The following is a 21,168-nucleotide window of genomic DNA, read 5'->3' as shown; positions in this document are numbered from 1 at the left end:
CCTCACACGATATTCCCAGTAAAAACACAACCCTCTTGAACGCCAGACCTTACAAAACTGCCCGATGTCGAATGGCGTCGATAGAAAGAAAATACAACCGATGGAGACGAGTCACGAAGGATAATGAACATATGAAAAATCGTTATGTCCTGAACGAGAGCATCGATGAAGAACCTGTCCGTCACCGCAGCCTGGCCGATGACACGGCAATACATTTCACCTCAACACCTGAATTTTCCCTATCACGATCACACAGTAGATTCAAACAAGATGAGCGGTGACCATGGACACACGCTGGAAGGCGGCTTCCATGCTGTGGCACAGGCGCTCGAAACGGCGCATGGTAACAGCGCTGACTTCAGTCGACTCATCTTCCACGACCAGCTCGAAGGTGGAAAGAACCTTCTCAGACTCGACACCATCGAACAGGTTCTGGACCTTCTCGGGTGATGACGACTGCGAAACTGGGGGCGAGTCCAGGAAGAGAGCAAAGGCGGGGTCGGATTCATCGATTTCCACATCAGGGTTAGGAGTGCCAACGTTGGTCTTCTCCTTGGGCGCTTCAGGGACCGGCGGGCGCTCCAGAGATGGAAATTCGTCCTTGGAGGTTTCTAGCACTTCAGAACCAACAAAGTTCGATGACTTTCCGCAGAGCACGCCAGTGTCAATGACAGGTTCCGGCACCTCAAAAACAGCAAAAACAGGAGCGTTCGTAAAGTTCATATCGATCCCGGAATTCCAACCACTGGGGTTCATGTCCATGGTCGGGACATTGACGCTCTGTTCGGGGACCATGACCATGCCAACCTGGGGGTTCTGCTGCATCTGGAAATCCTGTGCAACACGGGCCGGGTTCACATCCTTCTGGTGGTTTTGCTGCATCTGAGGCTGAGACACGACGGCCGGCTGAACCTGCTGTTGCTGCTGGGGCTGAGACGAAGGAATTCCGTTTAGACTGAAGTCATTGAGAAAGGAAGAGAAGTGGGGAGACGAAAGGAGCATGCGAGTCAGATCTGTCAGGCGGGCATTCTCCTCGAAGAGCGCACGGTTCTGCATGCGCAGTTCGTTCGCCTCGTTGGTCTTAACCGCGACTTCGCCTTCAAGCTGGCCGATGTATTCTAAGACAAAAGATTAGCACGTCAAGATTAACGGGGCTGTAGATGGTAAAACTGTACCCTTCCGGCGAGAGCGGAAAGCGCGAGCAGACACTTTGTTGCGCAGCTGGCGGCGCTCCTTGCTGCTGAGCTTCTTGCCCTCCTCACTGGCCAGGAGTCTCTCGTCCTCATCCATCTCCTCCTCATCCTTCTTGGCCTTGGCCATCTGGGGCAGGATCGAGGGCGGCGAGGCGTCCTCCTGCGAAGTGACACTGCTCTGTCTCATCTGTTGCAACAACCGGGAGATGCGCTCCTCGACCACAGGATCCGGATGACGGTTGGGGCGCGCTTGGCGGCCAGTCTGGCGAGCCTGCTCCTCCATGCGGCGCTGCTGGAACTGCTGCTGCTGACGCATCATCTCATGCTGTCTCTGCTGCTGCGCGGCCTTGGCCATGGCGGCCTGCTGCTGGTGCATTCCGGGGTACATGCGGCCAACCTGAGCGGGTGGACCGACCGGGGACAGTTCATGTCCGCCCAGGGCGTTAGGGTCGACGAATTGGTTGCGGTTGGGCTGGTTGGAGAAGAAGTCGAGATCCATCTCCGACGGATTGCGGGCGGGCACGCTTCCAAAATCGATGGGAGTCTCTTCGTGCTTGACGCTCATTCCTCCGTACACGTTGCCGTTAATTGGGAATCCCTGGGCGCCCATGGTGAAATTCATTCCATTGTTGTTGCTGAAGGCCATCGCATGGGCCAATCCACCGGGTGGTAGCGGCGTCTGCTGCTTGTGGTCATCGTATTGATGACTGGGGCCTGGGAAGGGAATCTGGGGCTGACTGTTGGTGCCAATGTCACCGGTACTTGACTCTGAGCTGGCGACTGAGGGCTGTGAGATCAAGGCAGGCTTGGGCCGGGCGGAATCGGCGGAGGTATATGTGAGCTGATCGAGATTGATGAAGGAGTCGATATCGGGATCGTAGCAGGCGTTGATATTCGACATGGGTGATGCCGACGAGGAAGTCGACGGCATCGACTGCTCTGCGAGAGTCGTCATGATGGTTTCCAAGAAATTTTTTTTTTCTTCTTCTCCTGGTTGCCTCCACTCGATTGATGCGTCGGTCAGGGAGATGTTGTCGCGAGGGTTACCGTGACGGGCGGTGGTGGTGTGAATGGTAGTCGTTCAAGGGATCAGTACGGAGCGGCTACCAGAGCTGGAGAATTGGTTGATGGATGGGGGAAGACGTCGAAACGATGGTGTGAGGTCGAATGAGGGGAGAAAAGGAGGATGATAAAGAGGGTGAGAAGACAGAATGAGCGGGAACGGCAATGGGAAACGACCGGAGTCGAGATGGTCTCTGGTCTGGCGATGGAGGAGAGGATCCGGTCTCTCTAACTGCTTCTAAGGGGGAACGAGGAGCAGCGCCGAAGGGGAACCAAGAATAGAAAAGCAAGGCCGAGGCGATTGCGCGTCCTCCGGCTGACTCAGCGTGTTCTGGCTGCTGATTGGCCTTTCTCTGCTCCTGGCGGGGATCTGGCCAGCAACCAGAAACAGCCCGTTCTCGCCCGTAAACAAGTTGATAACTATCTAGTAGTACTGTAGTAGTAGTAATTCTAGAATCTAGCATCGATATGGACTACTCGATTTGCGAGGAACCAGTCTCAGTCTCTGTTTCTCTCCCCTGTCTCCTGTCCCGTCCAGACTGCTTCGCGCTGGTGGTCTCAGCAGTGCCTCCGACGGCGCTGAGACGGACTCTGACCAGCGGCCGTGCGAAGAATGTCCTTGGCTGCTAGGGCGCAAGCCGGGCGGTGCGGATGATACCCTAAGCCCTAGTGGAGGATGCCCTAACTGGCCCAGTTCGGCCTAGCGCGCCTGTCCGTCGTTCCTCTTGCCTGTTCCGGGTCCGGAATCCGATGCGCCGATGCGCCGATGCGCCTCCCAGTGACGCAAGTGGCTTCTCGTGGCTTTTGCGCAAGTTGACGCCGGTATGGATATCAAGTAGTTACCAATACAATCACAATAATAATCATAATAATAATAATAACACTCACTAACCACTCGCTGGCACTCTCGCGAGCTTGTTTTGCAGCGTACCTACTCTAGGTTGCTACGTGCATGCCAGAGAAACAGTCCCTCCGCATCCTTGCATGCAAGTCAAATGCTGTCAAACAAGGAATTCCACACAACCGTACTCCCCCATCCTGATCTCAAGCATCGAAGTATTCTCGTGTCGACCAACCCGGGACACGTTCCAACTTGGAAAAATCGGCAACTCCCGGTCGGGACAAAGGATATCTAGAACTGCCCTACGGTACTTCTCATCGTTTCTGACTCGGGCCTAGATCGCACTTCCTAGGTCGGACGCCATGGCAAAAAATGAACACTGCAAACGACGTGCATGCAAATATACGCGAGATTAGATCAATCAGTCCGTCAATCATCAGCCGCCATCATCTTTTCGTTTCTGTCTGATCCACGGATCCGATGGATGAATCGCCCCCAGAGGCCCGCTTCAAGCCTCCAAGGCGCCGTGGCTGAAAAGCTTAGCATCAGTGCCAAGACTGCCGTTTCGATTTTTTTTTTTTGGGGGGCTTCGATAGCCTTAAAGCCACGAGAACGCCAAGTCGCCGTTAAACCCTACCCGATACGGTAAGTAGGAAAGAGCCATGCTATACAAAAATGAACGGGCTTACCAGCATCGGCCACGCCAGCAACGTGACACTGCCACAGCTAATTTCGGGGAATGCACGTTTTTGTACACCTTCAGCCTTTCAACTCGGGGAACGTTGAAAATGATCTTCCAATTCGGTCAAAATCCAGACCGGATTCATCCTTATCCAACATACAACTGCCGAGGCAACGTCAGCAGCAGTAAAAATAAAAAATAATAAGCTTCTTTTCTCTTTTGCTTCGTGTCTAGACTGCCTCAAGCCCCTCAGTCCAGCTGGAATATCCGGATGATCTTCTCGACCTTATATTATATTATTATTATTCCCTTGTGCTCCATAATTATCAACTTTTACCAGCCTTGAGCATCTGATTGGACGGCTGTTTCCTCAGCCCAGTGAAATGGAGCCGAGTCCAGACTGCAGCAGTAATGATAATACCTAAAAGCACAAACACTATTCTCTGGCTGAAACTCGGCGATCTTCATCCGTAGATAGCTACTGTCGTGGGAGTCGATGAGTCGTCTTGAGTCTCTTGTCAGCCGGGCCAGGGTGACGAATCCTCTCTGCACAGCATCAACAATCGTAGAAATAACAACACGATCTGTTCTCAATTGCGCTGTTCTCTGCGTCAGAATACGGAGTAGATAGTTCTCGAATAACTAATAGATACCCCAAGCAAACGCACGACCGTTTCACGAACTACCTGCACTGTCCAGTCCCCTACCTTAGCACACCCGCCTAGACCATACTAAGTAGATAACCAATATTGCGATTAACCACTAAAGTAACAGTCCAGGTCCAGGGCAGTCTAAACACCCATCTCCGGTGGCGCACGAGACTCTTCCAGAACCCAACGCAGAGCTGGGGTGGCAGCTCAAACTTCAGCCCCAGTTAGGGGCAACTTTCATCCTCGGAGGAAGAGTGCAGTATCGGGCACTATTGACTAACTAGTCTAGTCTAGAGTGGTCTGTTTCTGAGTCTATTCTTAAGATCGGGACTTGAAACTCGGTGTGAAGAAAATAAATGATACATGCTGGGGGTGCTCAATAACAATTTTTAATAATCATGCGCCTCCTTGAATGGGAAGGTTGACGCGTTCAGACGTTGGGGATCTGGTCTACGATAGGATATTATGCGAGTATTCAGGGATGTTCAGCTTAGAACGGCATTCTCTACTAACTATATGTATGTGATTTTCGAATACTCTTGAAGGAAATGCTAAATCGCTATCATAAAGGGGTGAACATGTGACTAGGAGGATCAAGGTATTACGGCATAATAACGATCACTGCATAGGTATTACTAAATCTGTATTATTGGCTAGTGATAACTATTATTATGTGGAGACTATCAGACTATTAATATTGAAGATTATAGAAAAGCTGAATTAATGCAAGTGAAAGTCGTCCCTAGGTATACAAATCACCGATCCTAGATAGATACAGAAATAACCGGTTCTTATCGACGGTCCACACCTTCTTTATGCCTGCCTGCTTGCCTATCTACACCGGGATAGGGTTCTACTGGGAGGGATCCAAAATAGTGAATCTACCAAGTTTGTAGTTATATTGTATCTGTACAACTGTACCAAAAAAAAAAGAGAATTAGCGAGTCACTAACCTACCCATTCCGTAACTCTTCCCTATCACTCAATCCAATCCACACACACACCTTCCAAAGAGTAAATTCATCAATAACCCCCGCACACAATTCACCTTTTGTGAAGGCAAAAAGAGTCGGAACCTCCCTGCCATTCCATCAATGACTTGGATATGATCCATTCCAGGGAAGTTACATAAAGCTGCAGTCCCCGCATCTTCTCTTCCCTTGTAAAAGTTTCTCCCTATCCAGAAAGAACTCTTGTATTCCTGAGAGAATGGATTAGTGATATCAGAACTGCTACTCAGATCATACTGGTGTCATCTCATGCTCTGCTCGGGCGTGGTCGTCAGAGAGATCGATCTCATACTTATACCAAATGATTCAATATGCTTTCTCTTATTCTTATAATACAATAACTGCAACAATGACCACTTTTGCTTGTTTTACATCAGACCTAGGGGCCAGACCTCTAAGGAGTCCTCTTTTTTTCGTCTAGTCGTGCAGTCGACTTCCGTAGTTGTATGTATCTATTGATCTCTATTGGTACTGTTTGGTAATACTAACAGCTTTTAGGATATCCCCCAAATGCGCAAAAATGTGCCCTTACTGTGATTACTAGGTTTTACTTCTGAGAGGGGCCCCTTACTTATGTCCCCATCGGAATTCCTCCCTTAGTGGATGTATTATTTTAATTATTTGGTTCTGACCCGGGGGGCTGCGCCTGCTCACTTACTGTGAATTCAATCGGGTGACCGCATACATACGGTTGTGCTAGCTGACACGAAAGTTCCAGCAAAACCACCACATCTCAAAAGTTCAACTAATGAAATCCGTGTATTCGGGGGTTTTAGTTTTTTTAAAAATTATACTAGTTTCTATTGTCTTATTGATCAGTACTGATGTTTTACTAGTATAACTAGTCACTGCAATTGCTGTAACAGGAAGGGCCACAACGAGTGCGACCGAATTGACTATTAATCCTGAATTATTGTCCGCAGAGGTCAATAATATCCGCTTCTGAAGTCTTTCTAACCTTCCCACACTTGCAACACCAATACAAATACTACCACAACTGATACTGCACCATGACAAAGACGACAAACGTTGCTTATTTTACATACATAGCGATCCTGAACGGAGATCGCTCTACTTCCGCCGCAACCAAAATGCCATGGCAACAGTGAGTCGGAGCATATGTTTTGTGTATTGCATTACTGATGGTGTACACTCTCCCGAAGACCTCAGCTCAATGGGAGCAAAAAGCCAGGAGAGAGGAAATAAGTACTGGCTCCGCCTCCGAAACGCTCAGACGTACTACCTAGCGGCAGACAGCCTGTATACGCTCCTACTGTTCATGTGGTAGACCATCCCTTTGATGTGAAACTCAAGGATCTCAATGGCTGGGAATTAGCATCGAAAGTACAATTCTCGCATATCTCAACGACGAGGCAACTTAACCTTCTCATTCGCCACAGCAGACAAACTTCCGCTAGGTGATTACCTCATGCAGAAGATCGCACTGCTGCGAGAGGCTGGGACAACAGATAGCGAGGCCGTGAAGAGGTGGGAATTAGCATCGAAAGTACAATTCTCGCATATCTCAACGACGAGAACTACAATACAAATACTAGAAGAACCTGCTAAAATTCACAAAATTGGAGAGAAGAAACCTTATTATCTGAAAGAGTCCCATTTGACTATGGAAACTTGCGTGAAATCTTGAAATTGGCTCCGCAGATATGGCGACTGGAACAGATATCTTAACGATATAAAAACATATGGCCATAATGTGCCTCCACCAGGGCAGGCTCGCATGCTAGGAGAATTCGGGAACGCACAGTAGTTATCACCAATTGCAAGCAAGGCTACTTCCCAATGTTTCCTACAATGAGGAAAGCCTGACAAGAGACGACCAGATGCAGGATATAAGAAGCGCTTCCAATAGGCCACCTTTGCCAGATCTCACTTACAAATCTAGTGGAGGCTCAAGATTCTCGGTGGCACTTCCCGCCGAAGATGACGAGATCATTAATATTGGGTTGGTGGACTTTGTTGTTGCTCTAAAATCTCCCATTGTGATCACTCAGAGTCAAATGTCCAAGCTTTCGCAATTCTCGGCTGCCTCTTCCGTTTCTGGCTTTCTTGAAGAAAAGGTCGAAGCTCTCAGCTCGCTCCCACAGAGAGTTTTTTTTTTTTTTTTTTTTTTTTTTTTTTTTTGCCCCCCATAGAGATGGTCTCCTGGAAGCCAGAGCTCAGAATTATGCCCCTCAATCTGTACTCTACCACCCTGGCGAAGTTGACAGCCCAGGCTATGGAATAATGCATGGTATTCCTCAACCCATTGCTAATCAAGTAGCATCATTTCTCCGCCAAACAAAAAAGATAATTTACGTATGGCCTTGCGTACAGACAGGGAGTTTAACAAGAAGTCCGCTTTTTCGATTTCAGGTTTATAATAGTACGCGTTTCGAGATAGAGGAGTTCACTCATCATATTGCAGAGTAATGTAACAATCCTGGACAACTATTCTGTGAAGAGTCTTCTGTATTGGAGCTTTAGGCTGAGAGAAGGATGTCAGTGGACTGGATGTTGCAATCCATGTCCGTCGGGGCTTGGGTGACTCACTACATAAGTAGGTAGTCGGGACCAAGTTGTTATCGGAAATTTAGACAAACTTAGCAACAACTCGAACCATACATATGCGGATAAACACAGTATTCTGAACGTATAAGGCATAAATACCTGGAAGTCGATTGATACAGCAATGGTTCCTTCGACTTCATCTCGACCAGTAGGCCCTCTGGTCACCCTGCCTATCCCCGCGCTTCGGCCGTCTCGAAACACCACTCTTCGCGGCCGTACAGTCCTCCTAGAACCCCTCACAGAGTCACACGCAAACGATCTCTTCGCGATTGTCGGAGGAACAGATCCCATACATGCTCCTCTATGGGATTACATGGGCGATGGACCATACGGAACGTTCGATGAATTCCGCGTCGCAATAGCAGCCAAAGCGCGCTCCGAAGATCCATTCTTTTATGCCGTCTTCAAAACATCCTCCACCCCGGAAACCGAGGTCAAAAAAGAATTAGTCGGCTACCTAGCTCTAATGCGTTTCGCGACATCAGATCTTTGCGTCGAGATTGGCAACATTCTCTTCTCGCCTGCTTTGCAGCGCACCACAGCTGCAACTGAAACTGTCTATCTAGCTGCTCGATATGTCTTTGAGGATCTTGGCTACCGTAGGCTGGAATGGAAATGCAATGCTCTAAATGAACCGTCGAAGCGTGCAGCGATGAGATTTGGTTTCCGCTACGAAGGCCTGTTTAGACAGCACATGATTGTCAAAGGAAGAAGTCGAGACACGGCATGGTTTGCTATTTTGAAGGATGAGTGGGAAGGAGAGAAAGGGTGCAAACAGGCCATGGAGAGGTGGTTGGATAGGGAGAACTTTGATGAGAATGGGCTGCAGAAAAAGAAGCTGGAGGAGTTTAGAGCGTAGTAGTCTGGAAACATGGGCATGTGGCTGTATTTCATAGGGCGAGTTGCAAACCTGCTGTGTTCCGATGCTGCTTCTCTGTACAAACCGGATAGCAACTACAACGGAAAGCTACATAGATCCACCTGCATGGGATCAAAGAAGACGGGAGTAGAACCGTGGAACGGTGTAATTAGGTGAGTGTTCAGTTCAGCTCTAGACAGCTGCGATATTGGGATAGAGTCGAGCAGCATAAATAGCTGATATGTTCCGGTGTCAGTTAGTTCTTCAAGCAATCCAGAGATCATTCCCTTTTTCATATTCTCCTTCAGAATCTTTGCTTCCGTGATCCTAGATCTTCACACATACTATATATAGCATAATGGCTGTTGCGGGAACTCTTTGTCGCTATCTCCTTGTTGCATTAGATGATATTAGAAAGCCACCGTGTTGTCTCCAGCCACTTCCATTGTCCAGCGTCCTTTATGATTGATCACGGCATGAGTCTACAAGAGGTGAAGGGCGGCAGTAGGGAAGTTTCATCAACAGTGGGTATTATGCTTGTTTTCTGTGAACATATTAACAATGAATATCTCTGACTCGATGTTAGATGTTAGTCATAGATGTACTTTACTGGGTATATAAAACTGCATTCTGTGCCAGTTTCGTGCTGTATGTTCTATCTCTTTGTCTCACATTTACATTCTGCACGCTTGAACTTGCATATTTGAACAATAAGCTTGTTTGATCGCTGATATCTATCAAAATCATCAAGTTGGTACTGGAGATATTGCTAAGATCTTCGTGGTATCAACATACAGATATATCCATCTTTGTATCTAGTACTGCTCTCCAGGAACCGCACTCCTTCCGAAATGAGTACCGCAAGACCCCAAGTCTTCCGGGGACGGAATTACTATCCTCACAACGTCGACAGCACAGACTTCCGGATCAGCTGCCAGGGCCGCTTGTTCTGGGTGCATAAAGATATAATTAGCCGAGAGTCTCCCTACTTCCAGACACTTGTCAGGGGAACTTTCTCCGAAGGGCAAAATGGACGACTTACCCTCAGGGACATACAGCCGGACGTTGTTCACGCCCTCTTGGCATATATGTATACGGGGAAGCTGCAGTTGCATCTGGTCCATTCGCCGCCGGAGTACTATTGTAAGTTATTCCAAGCAAAAGAGACGGTTGTTCTTTTTATATAACAGATAGTGCTGACGAGAACAAGCTTATACCACGGGGAAGCGTCTCGACTCTGAGCTAGCTGACTGGGATAAGAATGAGGACTATATGGGAACAGTCATGTCGAAAGCGTTCGCTTGTGTTTTAATCTACATCGCCGCAGACAGATTCTTCCTTGATAACTTGAAGGAGCTAGCAGCCCGTGGGTTCATGGCGAATTTTCGCCCACGGCAGATGAGCGATGAGATCCCAGACGACTTTGTCGAGCTCATCGGTGAGATCTACGAGAAGACGCACGCGGACGACGATGCGCTCAAGAGCCATGTCGTATTCCACCTCAATGAATATCTGAGCCAAAGCCAGAGAATAGTTTTTGAGGAATCTGCGTTTAAAGAAGCTTTCTTGAAGTTCGAGAAATTCGCATGGGACATCTTCAGCGGTACTGTAGGGACATGGGGCAATGAATGTGATCTGCATCGTCGTGCGACGGGATACCTGAGACATGTTATAGCCAGGGAAACAGGCCTGATTGAGACTCTCCAGACAAACACAGAGTGCCGCCAATGTGGTCATGAGTTCGGCTGTGTCGTCGAACTGGTTGGGAAGGATAGGCGCCGGATAGAGAAGGAGACTTGGTTGAGATGTACAAAGTGTAAAACGAGACACTTCCCGCCGGGATTCCCACTCGGGCGGTTATATTAAGGATTTCAAGGGGCATTCATGTTCTGTGTCCAATGTGATTGTTCCATGCTTTGTTTTACTGTCAGGGTTTGGTCGCTGTACTGATTGAGCTGCGACACGCCTCTGGGCTTTTACCTGCAGGAAACCTCGTTAGGGTAGCTAAACATCAAATGACATAACCCACATGCGGGATACTGCTTAAAACAGAGTTGTGGAGAGTACCTAGGTTCTATATATGTAACAGATATGTGCGACGACCTCTCGACTTCTTCTTCTGTCCCACGCCAGTGACTACTTATAGACTGACTCGGCCAGTGAGCAATGCTGAGCACCTACTGAGCTAATGCTGAATACCTTGAGTGCTAAATGAACATATATGCCATCTATACTGAGAATTATAAAGAGTTCACTAAGTAAGCAATCCTGGTGAGAATTTTCTCCCGTTGGCTGTTGCTGTTTGGCGGACTTTGGCATCTGAGCCCTTTTCTAACATTTCGAGCTTAACATGAGGGGCTTTAATAAATTACCCCCAGACTGTTTATTGAGAGTTCAATAACCTCGACAAGCTTGACTCCCTAAGTTCTTGTACTGAAGCTTGCATACGGGCGTTCATACTGGATACGATAATAGCGGATTGGGAGCTGCTGGTTTGATCCCGTTTAAACCAGAGGAAATACCTGAACAGTCTATTTATACAATTAAAGACTTCTATATCGCAGGAAGTTCGTCAACTAATTCAACAAAGTGCTTAATGTGAACCCTGCATGATCTGGATCAGCTAGGGAGAAGAAATGACCATATTCGAAAGATTATTAGCTGACTAACGGTAAGTCTTAGTTACAGTGCTCTTAGGCTATACCAACACAGTATGCTTCGCCAACCCAGAAATTAGTGGTACAGTCTGTCGAGACCGACGGGTTCCAGGCGAAGAATTCAGTGCTTGTGATTCCAAACTTAGACTCGACAATGGGACAAGTATCTCCGGCTGTAGTTGATTATATGGTCAGCGAGTTGGACTCTTCTCAGGAGGGAACAGGTTGCAAAGGAAAGGGAAAAGGCAATGGCGATTAGTATTGTCGGTAAGATGTTTAGAATGCATGAGATGTTCAATACTCACTCTGCACCACGTAATACTTGTTACAGTTACTAGGAATACCAGACGTTGTTGGTCCTGGCACTGACGCTGTAGAGGTCGTGGACGGCGTCGACGAAGCAGGGCCGTCGTAGTCATAGCTTAAGTATCTCATCTGTCTTGCATATGGCTCAACCGTTTTTGCTCTTCCTGGTGCCACTTGATTCGTGTTTCCTGTTGCAGCTGTCGTGGTGTTTTGCCATCTGCATTCTTTTCGTTCATCAAGTCGAGCCCGTCACCAGCTTCTTCTAAGATTTTCATCATCAAGTCTTGTGCTGTGATCTTAGCATCTAGGGGAATGCCATTCCGCTCAGTGGCCAGTTCATATCGGTAGCCAAACACCTTTCCCTTTGCCGCCTGGTGAAGCGGCGTATCGCCTTTCAAATTCTTGACACTCATGCTGGCGCCACAACGGAGTAAAGCTCGCACGGCCTCGACTTGGCGCAAGTTCATCGCCATCTGGTTGAGTGGAGTATTTCCACGTATATCAATATCATCGATCTTGGCACCATGAGCCACGAGGCGTTCTATTATCGCCGGGTCTATAACTTCACCGTTTTGCGTGAAAGCTAACAAATGCAACACATTTAGGCCATCTTGATCGCGCATATTTGCTTCTGCTCCATACTCAAGCAGGGTTTTTGGAATATTCAAATGCTGGTCAAAACCTTCTCTGAAGCTAGAGACTGCATACCATAAGGCATTGTATCCTTTATGGTCTCGAGCATTGATCGTGTCTGGATCGATGCTTAAGAGCAGCTTGACGGTGTTTACCGTATGTGTGACGATTTCGTTTTGAGGGAGCATATAGTGATACTCTGGACCATGAGCCCCTCGTGCGGCCCAGTGAAGGGGCAGACGACCAGCGCTATCACTGGCCAAGACCATTTCCGCAACAGTAGCCTTGTCTCCGCGATGATCAAACAGAGCCTGAACACCATGAAAATTCGCATGGAGACTCCCCAGATGAAGTGGAGTAACATCCTGCACTATCTCCTCTCCAGACTGACGAGAAAAAAGTTCGATCTGGTGCATCGTCTTGACGTGTACGTCCGCTCCTTCAGCAATGAGTCGCTTCACTAAACCATAACTAGCCCTTGAAATGGCCAGACTGAGGACTGTATCTAAAATCTGTTTTTCGTCAAGCAAAGATGTCAAGGCATCTCGAGCGGAAGCTCCTCTGTTGAGGAGTTGATTCATAAGTTCTTCGGCACGTGCCTGTTTAGCACAGATTGCAAGGTCATCTTCCTCGACGCCGGGCGGGCAATAGGCAAAGGAAGATGCAGCCGAGAGCAGCGGGGTCTCGCAATTGTCACGCCCCATGCAAGAATCATCTCTAGCATGGAGGCTTGCCAATACAGGTCGGGTGTCTAAAAGAAACAGCGCAGTATCGACCCGAGCGTTTAAGCACGCCACATTAAGCAGTCGAAATTGCCGTTTTTCAAGTGGTATCATGTCAGTGTCGGTTAGATGAGCGTCGTAATGCTTGAGAAGCAAGTCAAGTGCTGCGGTACTCCCGGATTCTGCAGCAACGTACAATGGATCCCAATAGTAGACCTCGACATGACCCAGGGTGGCACGGGCATTATTCTCGAGATATTGGGCTAATTTAGCCGCGTCATTGTATCGCACAATAGTATTCAGAAGACTGCCATAAGGTTCTTCATAGAGGACTGTGCCGTCCTCATCCACGACTCCAACATCATAAGTTTCTTCATCAAAGTTCCGATAGGGTTGATATTTCGACGTTGGTAGTGTTTCGCCGGCTTGTACTGACATGGTGTATGCTCTCGTCCCCCAACCTGAGCAGGAGATTATGCGATTGGAAAAAGCCGGTAGATGTCAAGAAGGAAGGGGTAAAAACCAAAGAAATAAAAGAAGATGAAAGGAGGGAAGGTAGTATTGGTTAACACTAAATGTTGCTTAGATCAAGGCAACTAACTAACTTAGTAAGAATACGGATAGACTAGTTAGTTAGTTACTAGCTAGGCGGCTAAGTCTATATATATGCCCAAGATCCTTTGAAATAATGTATGAGAACTATAATAAGGTAGACATAAAACGGTTATATATATAGAATTGACCCTTCGGGCATCGTCTTTAGAACAGCATAACTACTCTACTCTCTGGTCACATTTCCACTCTTGCAGAACCCTCTGGGTATGACAAGAAGAAGCTGAAAATTTTTGAATCTTGAACGGTCGAAATAATGAGCATGCCATATTTCAAGGCAATATTCCAGGAGCGAAGATTTCTGATAGTGCCAGCGGCGCATGGCAAAAAAACATGATACACGGGAGACAGCGAGCTACTTAACGTTAGGTAAAAAGTAGGCCGGTAAAAGGTCTCACTCCTCAGTGCATGATGACTGATCAATCTTCATATGCTCGACGCCGTCCGTGAGTGCCTACTTGAGTGCTAACTGAGTATTTGTTGAGCAGCCCCGCCCTTTATCTGTGTGATTAACTACCCCGGGAGTGATTTAGGAGCAACACCAAGCATAAAGCGGTATAGACCGCATCCGCCCTAGAATGGAAGGGGAAATTGACTTGGGCATTGCTATCTAGGTCCTCTCTATCATCTACTAGTACTTAAATCACTCTGGTATAGTTATCCCTGGCGCGTTGTCATCTTGACGAAGTATTTCCATTTCTGTATTTCCTTTTGGACGTGGATTCGCGAGGAGAACGCAGCTTGTTTTAACCAGGATACAGGATTCAGAATTGGATGTATAACATCTTTCTCCTCGCATTGAGACATATGTCCTGTACCTCATATAATTTATATAAAATACTAACCTACGGAGTACTGTAAACCGACCACCAGGCTTCAAAGGTTCGGATATAGCTGATCTAGCTAGCGCTGCATCCCAGTTAATACTAAATATAGCGCGGTCCTGGCTCATGAACCGTGTCCTGCAGGGTCCTTCTGATATCTTGTCGCTTTGCAAACTAAATCACCTTGATCAGGTGGCCGTGATCGGAAAGCGGGGGAAGGGTCACCCAGTCACGGACAATAATAATCCCTACAGTACTCCGTACTTTGCATGCATCTCAGTTACCGGGTTCAATCCGAGTTACCTAGTGGTGAAGGGGACAAGCCGTGCCGTGGACGAGTGTGCTCCGGTTCGGCTACCCACGGATCGGATGGAGTATGGTATAGGAAATTTAGGTATCTGGGACAGGGACTGTTATTACTTCGAGTGACTCGAGGTCAAGTTGGATAGTTATGCATTTTTATTGAATTATTTCGGTCATTACTTCATCGCATTTATATATAATACCCAGTAGATATATATATGTTGGTAGTAGTAGTAGTAGTCCCTCCAACCGGAAATGTCATATATAGATTATTTTCCTTCTACCCCGCGGCGAATACGTTTATCGCACGCAGTAACCACCGTCGATCCGGATATCCGCACCGGTCGTGTACGTGCTGGCATCACTGACCAGGTAGACATAGGCGCCCTTCAGCTCCTTCGCGTGTCCGTTTCGACCCATGGGGATCATCGAGTTCCATAGATCCTGCGTCTCCTTGGGCACGAAGTCCGAGAGACCGGTGTCGATGTAGCCGGGGGAGATGGAGTTGACACGAGCAAAGTCACGCCACTCGTTGGCCAGCGAGCGAGCCATATGGATGCAGCCGGCCTTGGCAACGTTGTAGGATGTCTGCTCCTGAGGGAAATTGGCGATGTGGCCGGACATGGAGGCGGTAATGACGAAGCTGCCGGTCCCGCGCTCCTTGAAGTGAGGACCGACGGCCTTCGCGCAGTAGGCAGTGCCGTTCAGGTCGGTCTGGATGACTTCGTCCCAGTCCTCGACGGAGGAGTCGATAACACCAGCGCTGGCGGTCCGGCCGGCGTTGGCGATGAAGGCATCGATCTTGCCAAAGTCCTTGATGACGTCGTCGACGAGCTTCTGGCAGTCCTTGGCGTTGGAGATGTCGAGCTTGTAGGCCTTGACCTTGACGCCGTATGTCTCGCTGAGCTCCTTGGCGTTCTTCTCACCACCTTGGGGACGAGAGGCGTATGTGATAGCAAGATCAGCACCCAACTCAGCACAGCCGCGTGCGGCCTCGATACCCATTCCGCGGGGTCCGGAGGCGCCGGTGACCACGACCACCTTGCCCTTCAGGCTGAAGAGGTCATGGACACTCTCTGCGGCGGGGATGTTGATGGGCATGGTGGATAGGTATAGGTTCTGGTCAAGGACGCTGGGAGGGAGGAAATAGTAATATCCGAACCAAGTGAAAAGCTGGTGATTGTATAGAGATCGAGAGAATATGATAATGCAATCTCTCTTTAACAGGAACAATGCCTCCTTTTATATCTCCTTCCTTTCCTTACCTCTCAACAACCCCTCGTCAGAGCCAGTAGAAGCCACATCCACTTTTGTCGTCATGGATCGCATGGTGGGACATGGGATGCCGGCCTGTCGTTGGCCCGTCCTGGATTCAGCATTCAGGTTAGTTAATTGGGATGTTGCTATCTGCTATGAGCGCTGCGAGAGGAACCATCGTTGCATCCATGATGTCAGCCAGAACTAGAGCCTGCGGTCCGGTTTCCGCTCGTTGTCAATCCCCACCATTTTTCCCGGATGAGGATTCTCCGAGAATAAGTCAGCCATCAATAATGCCACTGCAAAAGCACTCATTTGCATGCTTTCGTCTCTTTGTTGCTGAAGAGATTGAGCCAGCGCCCATGGGAGCAGCAGAAGGGACACAGTACGTCCTTTGGATCGGTTGCTGAGTTAGTCAAAACTAACCTCACTGGCGGGATTGAGTGAACAACTACAAAGGTGGGTCGACCATTATTATTTCAGATTATTTATACATACAATCTCCAAACGGGTAGAAAATGTCATTACATCATAGGATATTGGTCGAATGCCGTTGAGAAGAAGCCCTGCAGCATAGTTGCAGTACAACATATTTACCAGGAGCTATCATCGACCAACAAGGCCAGAATATCCAAACAATGGTGATGATGCTTTTAGGAGAAAGATTTTCAATGATAATTGGAATGCCATCGACTATCTCTTTCCCCGCTAAATCGCAAGAGCACAGTTGGTTGAGACAATAGAAGACGCCCGCTACGAACATAACATGACGGAAGAACAGGCAGCATGCAGGTGTCAAAAGAAGACGTCAATAATCTTCTTCTTGATCAGCTAATTCCTCGTCGCTGTAGCTACTGGGACGACCATCGAGGTAATCCTGTCCTCGCACCCAATGTCCACTCTTACCACCCATCTTCTCCATCAGTTGGACCTTGCTAATCGACATCCCCTTATCTACCGCCTTCAACATGTCGTAGACTGTCAAAGCGGCACCCATTACGGCCGTCATGGCTTCCATTTCGACGCCTGTGCGCCCAAGACAGGTTACTGTGGCTGTGACTGAGATAGAGCCGTATCGGTGTGCTAACTGTGGAAAGGAACGATCCCTTCTTGGAGGTGGCGGATTCAGTATAACATCGACTTCCACGCCGGTGATACCAATGCTCGGATGGCAGAGGGGGACAATGTCTGGGGTCTTCTTCGCTGCAGTAATTCCCGCGATGCGCGCAACACTGAAAACGTCGCCTTTCTTGGTGACGCCTCCCTCCTTGAGAAGATCGTATGGTTGCGAATTGGAGAAGTTCACGTAGCATCTTGCTGTAGCAAGACGTTTCGTGACCGGCTTCTCTTGTATCTGGGTCATATGTACTGTCTGTGACGGCGTAAGGTGCGGGAGGTGCATGTCCGAGACTGTAGGCAAGGACGCCACGGGTTTGGCAGCTTCGCGATTGGGTGCTCGGGCGCCACGCCGTGCGTAGACGTGCCTTATCTTGGAGGTAGGCTCTGCATCAGAGCCACTCCATTTCGGATTATCGCGGCTATTGCTGGCGCTGCTGTTACCGCCATTCCAATTACTGCTGCGGCCGCTGCGGCTGCTGTAAGACCGGGCGTGCAGTAGTGACGAGGAACCATGTGGCAACAGGTGGGCTGGCATACGAGTCCAGGACCAATTCGGGGTGTTTGATAGACGTGAATTTGTCACTGACGATATCGACAGAGCCGATAGCTCATCTAATACGGCCTGTCAGCGTGATTCGTGGTGCAAAAGCCCGTAAATATATTTGAGAGAGATGATATATGCCATTGATATGATCATTGAATATGCCCAGACTGATGCAGAAACATCAAACAAAATAGAATAAAACATGCACTCGTCACATCGTAAAGACATCTGTCGGACACTGACCCTCCAGAAGGAATTTGCCTACCCACCAATGAGTATCATAGGACGGTTCCTCATATTCTCAAGTTCGCCCATGCCAGCATGCTTAGCCTTCTTCCGCTTGACGGCCATGCCAATGACATCGAGCAACTCGCGCTCGCGCTCATTGACAAGTCCCCCTTCGTCGTGGATGCGAGAAGCCATACGGCCTGATTGAAGAAGGTTCAGTGCTTTCATTGCTTCGTTATCGACGGGTTGGCCATCATTCACTTTCCGGATCAAGTCACGGAGAGACACTTCGGCATTCCCAAACAAGCAGACTTTTAGATTCCCATCAGAAGTGATCCGTAATCTGTTGCATGTGCCGCAGAAATTGTGCGTCATGCTAGTGATGAACCCAACGCGGCCTTCAAAACCAGGCACACGATATGTTTTGCTCGTGTCGTTTTTGTGACCCTTGACCGTCTCCAGTGACGGATACTTGTTTCGGATAACTGCAAGCATTTCCTGATAGGAAAACATCTTGCCTTGACTCCATTTGTTTCCGTCGAATGGCATGTACTCGATGAACCGCACCTCAATGGGCTTATCACGACCCAGCTCAACGAATGGAATGATTTCACGATCATTTAAGCCGCGCATCACCACACAGTTGATTTTAAGCTTGATGCCAGCACCCGCCTTGTTCATGTCGAGAATCCGGTCAATGCTTTTCATCACAGCTTCAAATCCCTTCCGTCGCGTCATGATCTGGTACTGGAACGGATCCAGAGTGTCCAGGCTTAGATTGATCCCCGTCAGACCAGCCTCCGCCATCGCGTCCAGCTTGCGGTGCAGGGAGATCCCGTTAGTCGTCAAGCACAGCTCCTTGAGTCCATCTCGCCTGAGATCGCCAATCGCCTGCATTAATGGTAGAATGTCCTTGCGCACCGTAGGCTCGCCCCCCGTCAGACGGATCTTGCTGACACCCTGCGACACGAAGAGGGAGGAGAGGTATACGATTTCCGGCGTTGTAAGGAGATGAGAAGGCGGTGAAAGTGGCACTCCCTCCTCTGGCATGCAGTAAAGACAGCGAAGGTTGCACCGTTCCGTGATGCTGATCCGCAGATAGTCATGTTGACGGTTGAAGGTGTCCGTCAAGAATTCGGAAAAGGGCTTCGCAGTCTTCAGGGCTGATACCCTGGAAGACGAAACTGGTGGCGGAGAGGTATGCGGAGGGTTAGTAGATACCGATGCATATTCTGGAGAGGCAGATAGTTCCTCCTGTAGCTTCAGAGGTTCAGAGGCAACTGCTGTGCCCGTGCTGGATCGTCTACCAGCGAAGTGTTGAACGCCACGAGCTATCCAGACCCGGTTCTGGCGGACTGGGCGTCGCAAGGACGGCAGCAACGAGGCAGCTCGCCTCCGGAGAAGAGACACAGGCATCTTGAAGAGATATCCTGGTCAATGAGGGCGCTATTGCATCGTCCTCCCATCCTCTGGTGTAGGCAGAAGCGAGAATCAGACGGCAAGAGAGCAAGGGATATGCGAAGTCGGGGAGAATGGGGATTCTAGACTGCGCTCCGCCCTTATCAGCAAGCTTAGTCAGTTTATGATAAACAGCAACCAGAACGCTGTTATGCCATCGTCTGCTTTATCATTTACTATTATCATTTACTATTTCCTTCGTGTAGCTATTATTGTTTTTGTCTATAACAAACAGAGAATATCCTACTCTCACAGTCCATCCTTCTGGGCGACAAGAGTGATCATCTTCCCTCTTCTACCTGAGAGGCCCGAGCTCCCATTCCCCTCATCTCCACCCCCGCCTACGGATACGAACAGACCAAGTCTCAATACGAGATTCTTTGTTCTTCTCCCAGCTTGGCCAGCTGATTCTCTCATGGCGAGATAAATAAATTTGCGTTGTGAAATGACAGGGGACCTACACATCCGACAAAATGACTCACGAGTTAATGGCATTATTGCAAGAGCCCCTCCTCCATCATCGGATCCCCGCACGCTATCGGAGATATGCCATGAGTTAAGGCAGAAAGTGACTGCCTTTCTCGAGCAATCAACAGGAGACGAATTGATACGAAGAGTACAATGTCAAGTACGAGTATCTATTCAAGTGATAGAGGAAGCCTTGACACGGTACCGGTAAGTGGACCGGGTATACAAAACCGGGGAAATTGAGCGCTTTACTAACAATGATGACAGATTAGAGGAGCTCTCTCTTTCATATAATGGCGGCAAAGACTGTCTCGTCTTGCTGGTTTTGATCTTGGCGTGTCTGCCGACATTAGCTTCGTCAAACACTGGTGCTGCCACTCTACCCGAGTCCCTCCAGGCCGTCTATATCGTCTCTCCCCATCCGTTTCCTGAAGTTGAAGCCTTTGTCAATACTTCAGCGGCATACTACCATCTCCATCTGAGCCGGTACATGTTGCCTATGCGTGATGCGTTGGAGACCTATCTCCGCGAGAAGCCTACTGTCAAAGCGATTTTCGTGGGAACCAGACGGACTGATCCTCACGGCGAGCACTTGACCCATTTTGATCCCACGGATAAAGACTGGCCGCAGTTCATGCGTGTGCATCCTGTGATTGATTGGAATTATGTAGATGTTTGGACTGTAAGTCAAGCTGTGCCCGTGCCCTTATTCCAGATGCCCATACGAGCTGACCCCTGACATCGCAGTTTATTCGTCATCTCCATATCCCTTATTGTAATCTGTACGATCAGGGGTTTACCTCGCTAGGCGGAATGACAGATACACATCCGAATCCGGCACTCGCGCGCAAAGGGGATGTCACTTCATTTCGACCAGCGTATGAGCTCACCGATGACGATGAGGAACGCTTGGGACGCGACAAGTAAAACAGGAGTCGTACAGCAAATGGAGCTGTTAAATAACTCCCTGGCCTGTATGAAATGCCCCGTAGCAGAAGCTGTCGATATGCATATCCGTAACTTGTTGTTAGAGGACGGAGAATACGTGCTCCTCATATAAGTTTTGGGTTATCTCCCGGCGGACACTCGCTAGAAAAATCGGGAATCAATCTTTAGAATATATTATATATCCTGTCTTATCATGTATATACACCGTCGTATATAGCATTCGC

At 48.6% G+C, this 21,168-nt stretch overlaps 8 protein-coding genes across 8 annotated transcripts; 4 read left to right on the top strand and 4 right to left on the bottom strand.

Annotated features, from left to right (window-relative positions):
- Positions 1-107: 107 nt before the first annotated feature.
- C8Q69DRAFT_207434 (putative bZIP transcription factor) lies at positions 108-2,320 on the bottom strand. The gene is made up of 2 exons (XM_028626151.1): positions 1,176-2,320; positions 108-1,118 (listed from the first exon to the last, which is right to left on the bottom strand). Exons 1-2 carry the CDS (start codon positions 2,146-2,148, stop codon positions 262-264), a joined length of 1,830 nt encoding a protein of 609 aa, XP_028486509.1. The 5' UTR covers positions 2,149-2,320; the 3' UTR covers positions 108-261.
- A 5,716-nt stretch (positions 2,321-8,036) lies between these two features.
- Positions 8,037-9,186, top strand: C8Q69DRAFT_461489 (putative GNAT family acetyltransferase). The gene has a single exon (XM_028630247.1). It carries the CDS (start codon positions 8,128-8,130, stop codon positions 8,863-8,865), a length of 738 nt encoding a protein of 245 aa, XP_028486508.1. The 5' UTR covers positions 8,037-8,127; the 3' UTR covers positions 8,866-9,186.
- Positions 9,187-9,537: 351 nt separating this feature from the next.
- C8Q69DRAFT_461487 (hypothetical protein) lies at positions 9,538-10,818 on the top strand. Its single transcript, XM_028630246.1, has 2 exons — positions 9,538-10,008; positions 10,076-10,818. Exons 1-2 carry the CDS (start codon positions 9,717-9,719, stop codon positions 10,729-10,731), a joined length of 948 nt encoding a protein of 315 aa, XP_028486507.1. The 5' UTR covers positions 9,538-9,716; the 3' UTR covers positions 10,732-10,818.
- A 1,135-nt stretch (positions 10,819-11,953) lies between these two features.
- On the bottom strand, positions 11,954-13,297 carry C8Q69DRAFT_485806 (ankyrin repeat-containing domain protein; the record flags this gene model as incomplete). Its single annotated transcript, XM_028631857.1, has 3 exons — positions 11,954-12,279; positions 12,397-13,060; positions 13,202-13,297. 3 exons carry the CDS (start codon positions 13,295-13,297, stop codon positions 11,954-11,956), a joined length of 1,086 nt encoding a protein of 361 aa, XP_028486506.1.
- A 1,688-nt stretch (positions 13,298-14,985) lies between these two features.
- C8Q69DRAFT_207308 (mannitol dehydrogenase) lies at positions 14,986-16,257 on the bottom strand. Its single transcript, XM_028626149.1, has one exon. The coding sequence runs from the start codon at positions 16,021-16,023 to the stop codon at positions 15,223-15,225; it is 801 nt and encodes a 266-aa protein (XP_028486505.1). The 5' UTR covers positions 16,024-16,257; the 3' UTR covers positions 14,986-15,222.
- C8Q69DRAFT_207332 (hypothetical protein) lies at positions 16,172-16,934 on the top strand. Its single transcript, XM_028626150.1, has 2 exons — positions 16,172-16,638; positions 16,907-16,934. The coding sequence occupies exon 1, from the start codon at positions 16,320-16,322 to the stop codon at positions 16,587-16,589; it is 270 nt and encodes an 89-aa protein (XP_028486504.1). The 5' UTR covers positions 16,172-16,319; the 3' UTR covers positions 16,590-16,638; positions 16,907-16,934.
- Positions 16,935-16,987: 53 nt separating this feature from the next.
- C8Q69DRAFT_430275 (molybdopterin cofactor) lies at positions 16,988-19,682 on the bottom strand (the record flags this gene model as incomplete). Its single annotated transcript, XM_028628477.1, has 3 exons — positions 18,112-19,682; positions 17,740-17,910; positions 16,988-17,634 (listed from the first exon to the last, which is right to left on the bottom strand). The coding sequence occupies exons 1-3, from the start codon at positions 19,484-19,486 to the stop codon at positions 16,988-16,990; spliced, it is 2,193 nt and encodes a 730-aa protein (XP_028486503.1). The 5' UTR covers positions 19,487-19,682.
- Positions 19,683-21,121, top strand: C8Q69DRAFT_461480 (hypothetical protein). The gene is made up of 3 exons (XM_028630245.1): positions 19,683-20,203; positions 20,264-20,678; positions 20,744-21,121. The coding sequence occupies exons 1-3, from the start codon at positions 19,974-19,976 to the stop codon at positions 20,921-20,923; spliced, it is 825 nt and encodes a 274-aa protein (XP_028486502.1). The 5' UTR covers positions 19,683-19,973; the 3' UTR covers positions 20,924-21,121.
- Positions 21,122-21,168: the final 47 nt, after the last annotated feature.

The sequence above is a fragment of the Paecilomyces variotii genome (assembly GCF_004022145.1).
Source record: "Paecilomyces variotii strain CBS 101075 chromosome Unknown C8Q69scaffold_3, whole genome shotgun sequence".
Taxonomy (NCBI): Eukaryota; Fungi; Ascomycota; class Eurotiomycetes; order Eurotiales; family Thermoascaceae; genus Paecilomyces; species Paecilomyces variotii.
Note: the sequence above shows the minus strand (reverse complement) of the source record. Positions and strands in the feature narration are given on the sequence as shown.